At 35.9% G+C, this 12,500-nt stretch overlaps 1 protein-coding gene across 8 annotated transcripts in view; it reads right to left on the bottom strand.

Annotated features, from left to right (window-relative positions):
• TCF3 (transcription factor 3) overlaps positions 1–12,500 on the bottom strand; it is a 262,782-nt gene that overhangs the window by 160,027 nt on the left and 90,255 nt on the right. For all 8 annotated transcript variants that reach the window (XM_053703095.1, XM_053703096.1, XM_053703097.1 and 5 more), the window contains one exon: positions 11,514–11,586. In XM_053703095.1, coding sequence (XP_053559070.1) covers positions 11,514–11,586 — 73 coding nt within the window. The remainder of the gene's footprint in view (positions 1–11,513; positions 11,587–12,500) is intronic.

The following is a 12,500-nucleotide window of genomic DNA, read 5'->3' as shown; positions in this document are numbered from 1 at the left end:
ACCAATCAGCAAGAACAACCCAGGTTGTTCATCAAAAATGGGCCGGCATCTAAACTTACATTCTTGCATTTTAAATAAAGATACCAAGAGAATGAAGAAAATGTTATAATAGGAGTAAATTAGAAAGTTGCTTAAAATTTCATGCTCTATCTGAATCACGAAAGAAAAAAATTGGGGTTCAGTGTCCCTTTATGTCCAGGTCTAATGGATGTATCCAGAAATCCAAATAAATTGTGGGTGAAAAAACAAAAAAGGAATTGATGGTGGTATGAAAAATGCAATAAAAACCACTCCAAAAGTGAGTATAGTGAAAAAATGTATAAAAATGTCGCTAAATAACTAAGATCCAAAAAATGAAGAAAATAAGAATGTATAAAACTTGGTGAATGTATAAAACTGGTGTGGTTGTGGTGAGCTTGTAGTCTTCTATTGATGAAATCCCATTTGTGAGTGTGAAAAGAATCTCTGAATTCTATAAGGTCTGACAATTTTTTATTACCACTTTATACACATATTGTGGTACACTTCACACCCAACGTTTCGGGTGTGTGTGCGCATATATATATATATATATATATATATATATATATATATATATATATATATATATATATATATATATATATATATATATATATATATATATACACACACACTTATGTTGTCAATATTTAAACAAATAAAAAAATTACATCTATATGGTATTCTCAGAATAATCTTTTCTTTGAATGCATCATTCTGTCTAGCATTTATTTAGTGTTTAATCTCCCTTAAATACTCAATAACTGGTCCCTTTAACAGAATTGTTGCTTGTGTAAAAAAAAGTTATTAGAAAAGAAGTAAAGAAGCTTCATAGAGACTAGAAATAAAGACCTTTCATACCAACAGAAATCTATGCAATTGCCTAAAAAATATTCAGCAACCATGGGATAAATACTCAAGAGTATCATTTAAACATTGAATCATGCAAAGCAGTAAGAGGGTACAAAAAGTTAGCCCATACTTTTGTTTCCACACAGCTCTAGAGCCCTCTCATCCCCCAGGGGCACACAAACTTATTTTTGGTACTCGAAAGCAGCCACGTCTCGGTTCTGGGATCCACCACCCTCAGCAAGTGAAACAGAGACTTTCAAAAGCTACAGTGAAGTGAGAGAGATACTGGTTTCTAAAGTGGGAGCACAAAACGCAGATAACTTTCTGAAAGTGTATGCTGAGCGCAGAGCAGTTACTTATATTGAAGCTGAGCATAGACTTGAATGCTAAAAGAAAGATTCACTGTTCTGCAGTTTGGGTCAACCAATATCGGTTCATAGCAGGGCATTTCAATTGATTATTTATAAAATAAACATGTTCATGTTTTGAATAAACCAATGTTTCCTTGCAAGGCTTTGAGGGCATGTCCCTTTCAACTAAAAGAGCTGCAGGGGTTTTCTCATCAGCAAATGATTATTTGTATAAAGTATACAACTTGACTATCCCTATTTTTCTAGGATAGTCAGTTTTTTGGCTTCCTATTTCATGGTATAATTGTCCCAGAATTCTGTCCTGCATTAAGGGCTTTACATGGAGGTCTATAGGAATCAGAAATTAGGTCTTTGTTGGTCTTATATATTTGTATAATTGTTTCCCATGCGTCTCCTGCACTTTACTCTTTAGTACAGCAGAAAAATACAATAATTTATCTAATTTGGTACCTGGAGAAATGGTATCTGTGAATGTCTTGAAGTTTACGGATTGAATCAAATATTTCATATTTTGCGCATATTGTGTGCAATTTGTTTTTTTTGGGGGGTGGAGCAGAATGGGAGGGACTATAGAAAACATTGGTGGGTGTGGTTAATATCCAGTAACTGATTTATTTGAATTTACTGCAGCAAAGTGCCTGGAATTTATTGTTCATATGTTGGCTAGAATGCACAAATTATACTGCTGTATTTATTTCAAATTAAACACAATTTGCTTCACTTTTTTTTCTTAAACAAATATTTTCTACATGCTGCTTACTCCCTTATAGATATAACTATATAAAAAAAACTGAAACAAAAACAAAGCTATGTGCCTTTGCATTTATTGACCATTCAAAAGTTGTTCATCAAGGTATCAACACCGGAATCCTTTGATAAGCAAGCAATCCAAGACATTCCTTAAGGCTTTTGAAAATGGAGTTTTGGATCTTGTTTCTGTGTAAGGGAGATTCTGACATGTGGTCACTAAGGAATTATAAGGGGAATGCCAACATCCTCTAAGACTGACAAACATAAAAAAAAAAAGTTTTAAAAAATAAATAAAAGGCGAATATGGATTTTTTAATCAACCTGGTAATTGAGCATGGTCAAAAAAAAGAAGGTGACCTGAACCAGAAAAAAAAAAAAAAAAAAAAACTAAAAAAAGTAATACAGGCAACATTATCCGGAACTATATGAGAAAAATAGGAAAGGTGCTTCTGTGGAAGGTTTCTCCTTCTGTTTTTGTTGTAACGGTCAAATGACTAGTCACTTTTCCCATAACATTCCTAATTCTGGTTTTGTCATTAACCTCTTGGCTCACAGAAAGGGCAGCAAAATGGCTATACAATGGATTTGCTTCACTTTTGCAGCTGGGAGATTGAAATATGGATGCAGAAATTCTAAAAGCCTGGTTGTAATTGCTATAATGTAAAAGGTGTCTCCCCCCGCCCCTCTTTCTCTGTTTCAAGATTTCACCTTGGGATTTCATGAATTTTGAATTAGAGTCTGCTACAACAAAGTGATCTGTGTTTTGCCTATGATCAGGATCCTAGACAAACACGAGAATAAACAGCTTTAAAATAATCACAACAGATAGAGATATAGATATATATATATATATATATATATATATATATATATATATATATATATATATATATATATATATATATATATATATATATATATATATACACACACACACACACACACACATATATATATACATATATACACACACACACACATATACACACGCACATATATAAAGTATATATACACACAGAAAATGTTTTGCAGCTGTAAATTGGTATCGAAAAATTTAAGATATAAAAATAAATGACAGCAGTATATAAACTCAAATAAAAAAAAGTAACAGCAGACAAAACATTCACCCCGCTACCCTAGACTTTTTTTTTGCCAATCTACTTAAGAGCCCAGCCTGTCTGATGCGTTTATGCTCAGGTTAGCAAGGTTTGAATCCCTTGTTAGCAACCAACTCTGACTGTTGGGAGGCCAATGCAGGGGAGGAGAAAAGGAGGGAGGATATGGAGTATCCCAGACAGATTATATACTTGGATTTAATCCAATTGTGCACTGAAATGCAGCATGGGCTCTTCCATGCGAATATTACAAGAGTTAGCGCATATGGCAAGGAAAACAGTAATTACATAGTTGTGTTCCTGAGGTCAGAGAAGCCAGCCTAAACGCTGCCCTAGTTGCCTCTGCAGGCTGACATACAGAAACAGAATGTGTATTTGTTTTTAAATAAGCAAAAAGGAGTACTACTTTAGATCACCTCCAAACATTAAAGGAACAGAAACAGGGAAAGGTAGAGAAAGGGTCTCTCTTCTGTGGGCAGATCCCATGCACTGTAATTACATCTTCTAAAAAGGGACATTAAACACATTCCATGCCCCTCCCTCTAATCATGGGTGCTGCCATTATGGAACCTAGGTTATACTGCAGCTATCTAAAATAGAGTTGCAAACAGGTCAGCACTGGAATGTAAGAGATTTTACCATTGTGGCACCCATGACTAGAGCGAGGCAGGGAATAACCACAAGACTATGCTTCTAAAATGTATTTAGTCTTTATAGTCCCTTTAATGCAGCCTTGAGTGTGGATCATACTCATTGATCAACCAAATATTGAATATCCTTTTGTGTTTCACAGCTATTTCTCAGGTCACTATACCCTTCTAGCTCAGAAGGAGTTAAAACCACTCCATACCTTTGCGTAACCATCAGTTGCAAGAACACATGTTCAGTTCAGATCAAACAGAAAGCCCCCCCGCCTCCCTTACCCCACCAGAGCCAATTAATATGGTTACTGCCAGTCCTCATCCTACGCAATACTGGTGGTTAGCTATGGGTAACAGATTCATACATGATTTTCCCTGCTGGAATTGGGGGAAATGCAGTTTTTTTTTTTGTTTTTTTTTCTGCCGCTGCAATAAAAAAGGGAAACACTTGACCGCTGAAATCAACTGCAATCTCCACTTTGAACAGCAGAGAAAGTCACACGTTTACTCCAGAAAATATACTCTTATTTCTACCCCTTTAAACAGGTGCACTGCTCCTTCAGTACTCATTCCCCAACTTAGTCAGACAGGACATACAATTTTAAACAACTATCCATTCTACATCTATTACATATTCTTAGTTTGCTTGCTATCCTTTGTTAAAAAGCAGGAAGAGAAGTTCAGGAGTGTGCATGAGCCTGCAGCACTATATGGCAGCAGTTTTGCAATAATGTTATACATTAGCAAGAGATGGCAGCACTATTTCCTGTCACGTAGTGCTCGAGGCATGTGCTCACTACATATCTAGTAGGGCTGGGCGATATCAGAAAAAAAAATCCGCGATTTTGGACCTAAACTAGCGATTGTGATTTTAATCGTAATTTTTTTTAAAATAACTACTCATCTGCCACACAACACAGAACTCTGAAACCTTACAGTTGTGTTACAGCTAATTTGTGATCAGAGGTTACTTAGAGTAGTGCAACATCAGCCCACGTTGTTCTTACACTGCGTGTTACCTGCTGTCCCCCGGCTGTTTGCGCTTCCACAGAGGCCCTAGCAAACTACGTTATACACGCCTACATTATGCAGTAGCGCGTTGCTTATACACTAACCCTCCCATCGTCTCTGTACAAACTTACTGCGAATGCAGACCGTTAAGTAAACACTCATCTTCCAGCGGGGAGAGTAGCAAGGGTGGGGCCGTGCTGGGTTGAGCAAGGAGCTCCTGGGCAAGAATGAAGTCACAGCCCGAAGAGGAGGTGGGGGGGGGGGTTGTCACTGATTCCGTTGGCTGCCTATGTGCTCTCCAGTCTTAGTCTCCTCTTCTCCCATGCTGAAGCCAGCCCAACATCTTACACTGCGTGTTACCTGCCCTGATAATGCAGCAAGCTCAGTAACCAGCTCCTGCGCCTTAAAGATCCCAGTGCAGTGACCGCGGTACGTACCCAGAGGCCGTGTTGTCAGTGGCATGTCTGGAAGTTGTTTGAGGGTTTCTCTCGTGCCTTACAATATGGAGCTGAGCTACTGCACTGGGATCTTTAATGGACCGCAAACAGCTAAACAAATATTTACCCCCAGATCTGCAGCAGAGATGGCTGATACCGCTGACAAATGAAGCGCGAGCGCAGCTTTTCTTTTAAACAGATTTCTCGGGCAGCGGAGCCCTCCTGTACATCATAGGTGATGTCATAGGGGGCAGGGTTATAAATCACATACTCCCGTGATTTGAAATTGCTGCAATTTAAAATTGCGATTAATCGTGCAGCCCTAATATTTAGATATATATTCAACAAAGAACATGAGAATTAAGCAAATTAGATAAAAGTTGTAAATTGAATCATAAAATGAAAGAAAAATGCGGGTCTCATGTCACTTTAAAATTTATTATAAAGGACTTTGGCCAAATATCCCAATAACATTCTACTATTATAGTAACTTAAAAACGAATCAATCACATAAGGAAAAATTTCTACAATTTACCATAGTGTTATCTGGGGCATTACAGAGTTTCATTCTCTTTCAGATAATTAATGAGGTCTTAGCTAATCACAGTATTTAAACCTAAAAAGTAAAAAAAATAAAAATGTATTATGTACAACTAGTGTTACACTTTTTTTTTTTTTGACAAACAGTAACTCGTTGGATTAGAGTTTACAAAGATCAAAAAGTCTATAAGTAACAGCCTACACTGCCCCCACAAAAGGATATGAGAAGATAAGCCAATTGGCAGCTGTAGAAATACAGAGCAGTTCAATAACAAAAATTCATACAAAGGGCACCTGTTGAATTGGAGAGGGGGAAAAAAAAAAAATCCAAACAAAAAGGTGTTTTTTTCACCAGAGAGAAAAGTTCTAATCTTAAAATCCCCATATAAATTGAAACAATGTACTTGTGCATCTCAAAAGGTAGATATCTAGCACCAGGTTGCTGCTTCATCTTGAAAAAAAAAAACATTCCAGGGGCAATTTTACAGAGAGAGGCAATGTCAGCCATACTACTTTTACATGCAAGATGGATAACGCAACTCCAGTTATTCAGGCAACATTGTGATAAACAGGGACATGATCACTGAAGAAAATGCATCTTTTACCCCCCCCCCCCTTTAAATAATAAATATTTACAATGCCTATTTAATCTTGCTTGTTAGGTTTGGCACAATTTACTAGGAGTATTTACTCTGGTTTGTTTCTGGATATTCTTTGTTATCACAGTTGACCAGATTATAGCTGGTTGCAGTTTACGTCCTCACGCGACTATTTTGCAGCCAATGATAGGATGTCGGTTTGGTTGTAAGGGTCGGTTTGCAAGAGTAACTGAATTGTGGTGCCCGTCTTGTCTACAAAATGAAACTTCATTCTCCAAGTTCAAAATAAAGCCAATACAACATTGTGTAATTAAAACAGAACCACAGTAGTAAAAACAAACATTTCAATAGTATCAAAACCATAATCAAAGAGACAGATGTCAAACAGGAGATGTTCATGTAAATAATAATAATAATAATAATAATAATAATAATAATAATAATAATAAAATATATATATATATATACACATATATATATATATATATACATATATATATATATATATATATATATATATATATATATATATATATATATATATATATATATATATATATATATATATATATATATATATATATATACATATACATATACATATACATATATACACACACACACATATACATACACACACACATTGACCCACAGTGAGAACACCACAGCAAGGCCAGATTGGCCTACCAGGAGATTTCCTGGTGGGCTGCAGCAGCTGGGGCTAGAAAGCTACAATTTAAAGGGGTGATTAATGGATGGAATTGGGTTGTAGAGTGCGTATGTAACATGTATACCAACGTCTATTTACACACACCCATGTCTATTTACAGACACACAAAACAAAAAGGCATGGCAAATGTACAAAAACACTTCTAGATGAAATAACTAATACAATAACTAATAGTTGGACAGTCCCCTGGAGCTGCAAGAACCTTACTCTTACATATTCAAAAGTACTTGCTTAGTTTAAGCAAAACAAGAAAGAAAAATACACACAACAAAAAACAACCACATCACCACATGTTGCTGTGTCTTCTGTTACATTTATGAGCCAATGAAAATATAGAAGAAGTGTCAAGCCCTGAAATAACCCCTAATTTTCCTAAGTTATTCAAACAAAGTAGTTACTTTAGAGTCAGTTAATTGTAATGTGATAGGTCTTCCTTGTCCCATAATGGTTGTGCTCCATTTCTATAAAGTGTCACACTTTGTTTTGCATTTATGTGTCATATCATCATCTCCTGTCCACATGGTTAGATTTCAGAACTGGACTGCAGCTTTGTATTGGATTTTATTATTTGTGAGAGATAGCAAGAGCCAGGAGGAGCAGTGGCAGTAGATCATAGCGATTCGAGCAAAGAGACTGTAGGGCCCACCCTTTCTACCCAAAGCCTAGATGTACATAAACAGGATGAAAAGGCAAGCCGTCTGGGGAGAAAAAAAGTGCAACAGTTCCTCAAACCGGAGGCCATTTAATGATGCACAAAACAACCCAGATGCCCTAAATTGAATGCTCAAACCTTTCACAGTGGTAAGTTAACCCAATTGTTCTAATCAGGCCCCTATATGAACAAAATTCACACAAATGACCACTTTCATAAGGACAGGTTTTAGGTTGAATATCAAATTTCAGGCTATTTGTGCAAATGATTAGGGCCCATCAAATGTATTTGTATTGCCTTACCAAAAATGCATTAAAAAGCCACAAACATATAAGGGAACATCAGTCTCTAAGATTTTTTCCCCCTCTGGGAACAAACTATTCACTGGTCATAAAGGCTGCTCATCAATATATCTTATCAAGAATGACAGTACAGCATAACAGTGTTGGTTCTTATTGGCTGGCCCTCACACCCCTTTAAAAGGCATAGAATAGATACCTAAGGATTTGTCTTTAAAAAAGGGACATGAAACCCCAAATGCCTCTCTTTCACGATTCAGATAGAGTATGCACTTTTAAACAACTTTCTAATTCAGTTCTATTATCAAATTTTCGTTGGCATCTTGTTGAAAAGCAGGGATGTAAGCTTAGGAGCCAGACCATTTCTAGAGCACTATATAGCAGCAGTTTTGCAAGAGCACTAGAGGGCAGCACTATTTCCTGCCATGTAGCGCTCCAGGCGCCTACCTAGGTGTATCCTCAAATTAGAATACAATAGGAACAAAGCAAAAGGCGATAGATAAAAAAAAAAAAAAGAGGTTCCAGTTTACTTCTAATTGTTTTCTCTGTCTGAATTACAAAATAAAATGTGTGGGTTTCATATCCCTTTAAAAATTAATGGGTCAAAGCCTAGAATAGGCTAAATATGCAAAAATGATTTTGTGACAGACCAACACTTTTACCAATGTTTGCAATAACCTATTACCAGCGAGCGTGTATACATACAGAATATCCATGTCCTAATTAGCAATAAATACCAGCACACATACATATGTAGAGCTTAGTTATAATATATAGGAATGAGCAAACTGGATGCCCAACACAAACAAAACACCAGTTATAGGTATAGTATATGAAACATTAGGTTAAAAAAAAAAAAAAAAAAAGGAGCTTAATAAAAAATAAGTTACTAAAATGACTCACTTCTTATCCAATCTATAAATATTAAAGGCTTGGTAAGATTATAAACCCACAGACATTTAACAAAGTTCAAGTTGAAACCATTATCATTTCAGAGAAAAGTAAACAGCCAGTGTAAATAAGGTTCAGCAGAAAGGGAATTCTTTTCACATGTCCTTTACTATCAGGTTAGAATTTGGTATATTGCATGCAGGTTGTATAGTGTGCGGCCTATCCCCAACAGTAAGGGTTTTTACAGATGTCCAATAAGAAAGCTTCTAGTATACAATTCCCCTCTGAATTACCATGAGAAAACACCCGACACACAAATCTTGTGCATCTTGGTCAGATGATAGAAACATACAAAATGTCTACCTTATGGGCCTATTATCCACAAAAAAACAACTAAAATTTAGTGTTGTGTGAGCATATAGTTTATATTTATCTATTTCTGCCATCTTTGGCCAGTCCCTCTCACATTTATAGTTTTTTGTGGTGTACGCAACTCAAAAATATGAAGGGATATATATGCTTTTAAGTGTGAACGCTATTAACCTTTCGTTGCGGCATTCTATTCCGTCCTAACCACGCCGGGCTTTAACGCCATTAGGACAGAATAGAACATCCAAGCCGTTTGGCTGTTCTGAAGCCAACAGTGCTTCCTGGATGGCATTGCGGTCTTGTGGGCGTGCCTAGCTTCATAGGGATGCCCCCCTGACCCGATCCCAGAACGTACAATTTTAAACAACTTTCTAATTTACTTATGTTATCTAATTTGTATAATTCTCTTGGTATCATTTGTGGAAGGAGCAGCAATGCACTGCTGGTTTCTAACTGAACACATGGGCGATCCAATGACAATCGGTATATATGTCTCCACCAATCAGCAACTAGAACCTAGGTTCTTTGCTGCTCCTGAGTTTACCTATATAAAACCTTTCAGCAAAGGATAACAAGAGAAGGAAGCAAATTAAATAATAGAAGTAAACTGGAAAGTTGTTTAAAATTGCATGCTCTGAATCCTGAATGTCTAATTATTACTTTTAAAATCTTTTCTTTAAAAAGGACAATAATTGTCTGTGCACCAATTCAATGAGACAAACGTCATGAGAGCGTATGAAAGAAAAATAGTCACAAAAGCTACTGTCAGTCCAAATAGCTATTTTCTGTATAGTAGTAAATAGACAATTATTTATACAAAGTGTAGATTTTACAACCAGCGGGCAGTTTTCATTTAATAAATTAAGATGAAACTATAAAGGAATCAATGCAATCTTACAGCAGAGCTAGTTCATACAGTGAACAGAGAACCATAAAACCATATTGTCATCTGGAGCAACACAGATGGCCTGTCTCTTCGATCGCAAACTTTTTTCTCCTCAAAAAAAAATTATATAGATTATAATCTCTGAATCATACCACAGTGCAAGTTCACATCAGCTGCTTCCCCACATGTTTAAATACAGCATACCACCTGCTAAACATCTCAAAAACTACCTGCAAAGTTATAGGGGGGGGGGGGGTAACCGAGTAACCAGATCTTTAAGAAATGGTTTTATGGGTAAATGTAAGTTATGAGATGATAGATTAAGCCAAAGAAGGGAGGATGTGTAGCAACTGTATGAGTTATACAAAGGGTATGTAGAGTATTACAAGCAGATTAAAAGAGAGTCATATGGATTAATAAAGAGTAGTACAACACAACACAAGATTTGAAAGGAACGCAAAACACTTTGAAATTGAAATACAAAATGTTTATTTTGCCCCCTTTTTCTTGGTAAACATGCATAAATAGGTAGAAAATTGCACAGTATTGAGAACTTGCAGGAACTAGTAGAAAATTAGACTTTATTGTTATGTTTAAATAAACATGAAAAAACTAATTGGTCTATTCTTTTGTGCAAGATCATTTATTACTGCACCGTTGCCTTCCTATAAAACTGTTTAACCACTGCAAATGTGTTAAAACACATACTTAAAATGCATAACTCCACAGGAGTGAGCACAATGTTATTTATATGGCACACATGATCTAGCACTGTCTAGCTGTAAAAAGCTAATAAAATGCACCAAGCTAAGAAGTGGCGTTTAAGGGCTTTGAAAAAAAAGACTATGGGTCTACCTAGCTTTAGCTTTCAACAAAGAATATCAAAAGAACAAAGCAAATTGGATGATAAAAAAAAGTAAATTAGAAAGTTGTTTAAAATTGCATGCCCTATTTAAACCATGAAAGTTTAATTCTGACTAGACTGTCCCTTTAAAATCAGCTCCAGAGCAGCAATGTTCTATTAGGATCTATCTGAGCACATCTGGCGAGCCAATGACACAAAGCAAATGTGTTTAGCTACAGTAGGGTATAGCTGACCCTGAGCGTACCTGTGCTTTTCAACAAAGCAGATCAAGAGAACAAAATAAAATGTGATAATATAAGTAAATTCAAAAGTCTCTTTAAATTGTATGCTCTGAATCATAAGTTTAAATTTTGTATTGCAATGCCTTTTCAGTAGGTAAATAACTATTTCTCCATTTTTTATGCTGGCTGGTAAACTAACATTTTTTTCCACCCTGGATAGAGATATAGCTTTATAGTAATAGGAGACAAATACAAGTCATTACCTTGTCCTCCAAACTGTGTGCTAGCCAATGTAGTTGGCCTGGTCTTTCCATTAGCCACGGGCAGAGGGAACATCTGAAAAAACAGTGGGAAAAAAAATAAAAATTAATTAGTTGAGCTGTGAGGAGAGAGAGGTTTACAGTCAGGGAACAAAAGAAACAACAAAACTTGTAAAATATTTAAAAAAAAAAATAAAAAAAATAAAAAAAATTGTACAGCCCCTCATTTTTACTACTTTAAGACATTAAATTCTTACTTTAGAATCTTAAGGACTATTAAAAAAAAATGAGTTTTTTTTTCCCCAGACAAATTTTGAAGTTAGTTCCATTTTCCTTCCCCTGCACCATATGGCAGCCATCAGCCAATCAAAAAATGCATATACCCATATAGTGCAAATTCTTTAACATGCTCAGTAGAAGATGGTACCTTAAGAAAGTATGCATATAAAAAGATAATGGAAGGGAAATGGAAAGTTGTTTACAGTTGCAAGAGCTATCTGAATCATGAAAGTTCAATTTCTACGTTAGTGTTTCTTTAACAAAGCTGGGTATGAAAAGAGCTGTGGCATGAAATGCCAACATCTTATAATTACAATCTGAGATTCTGTAAAAGATCTGCTGGCTTTCATGGACCATTAAAACTTTATTGGGTAATATTTGAATGGCAAGAAAATTATATTTTGTTTGCCAGTTTTCCCCAACCGTATAATCTGTTATGAAGGCATCCTAAAAATACCTCCACTAATCTCTCTCCTTCCTGTAATCTCTTAATATCATCCTTATTTAACTGTCTGTGGCCGAATGCTGCAGAAAAACAGTGTCCAGAAAGGCTGTGAGAAAGGCCAGGGAAAAAATATATGTTATCCACAAAAGCCAATTAAAAGAAGTCTAGACAGCCAGCCATTGTGTTTGCGGTATAGGCGTAAGAAAGGAGGTCATCGGGATCTATAGATTTCCTATTTTTACAATTATTGTGAAATATATTTAAGA

This window comes from Bombina bombina, chromosome 2, assembly GCF_027579735.1.
Source record: "Bombina bombina isolate aBomBom1 chromosome 2, aBomBom1.pri, whole genome shotgun sequence".
Lineage (NCBI taxonomy): Eukaryota > Metazoa > Chordata > Amphibia > Anura > Bombinatoridae > Bombina > Bombina bombina.
The sequence above is the reverse complement of the archived record's forward strand: the minus strand, read 5'-3'. Positions and strand labels throughout refer to the sequence as shown.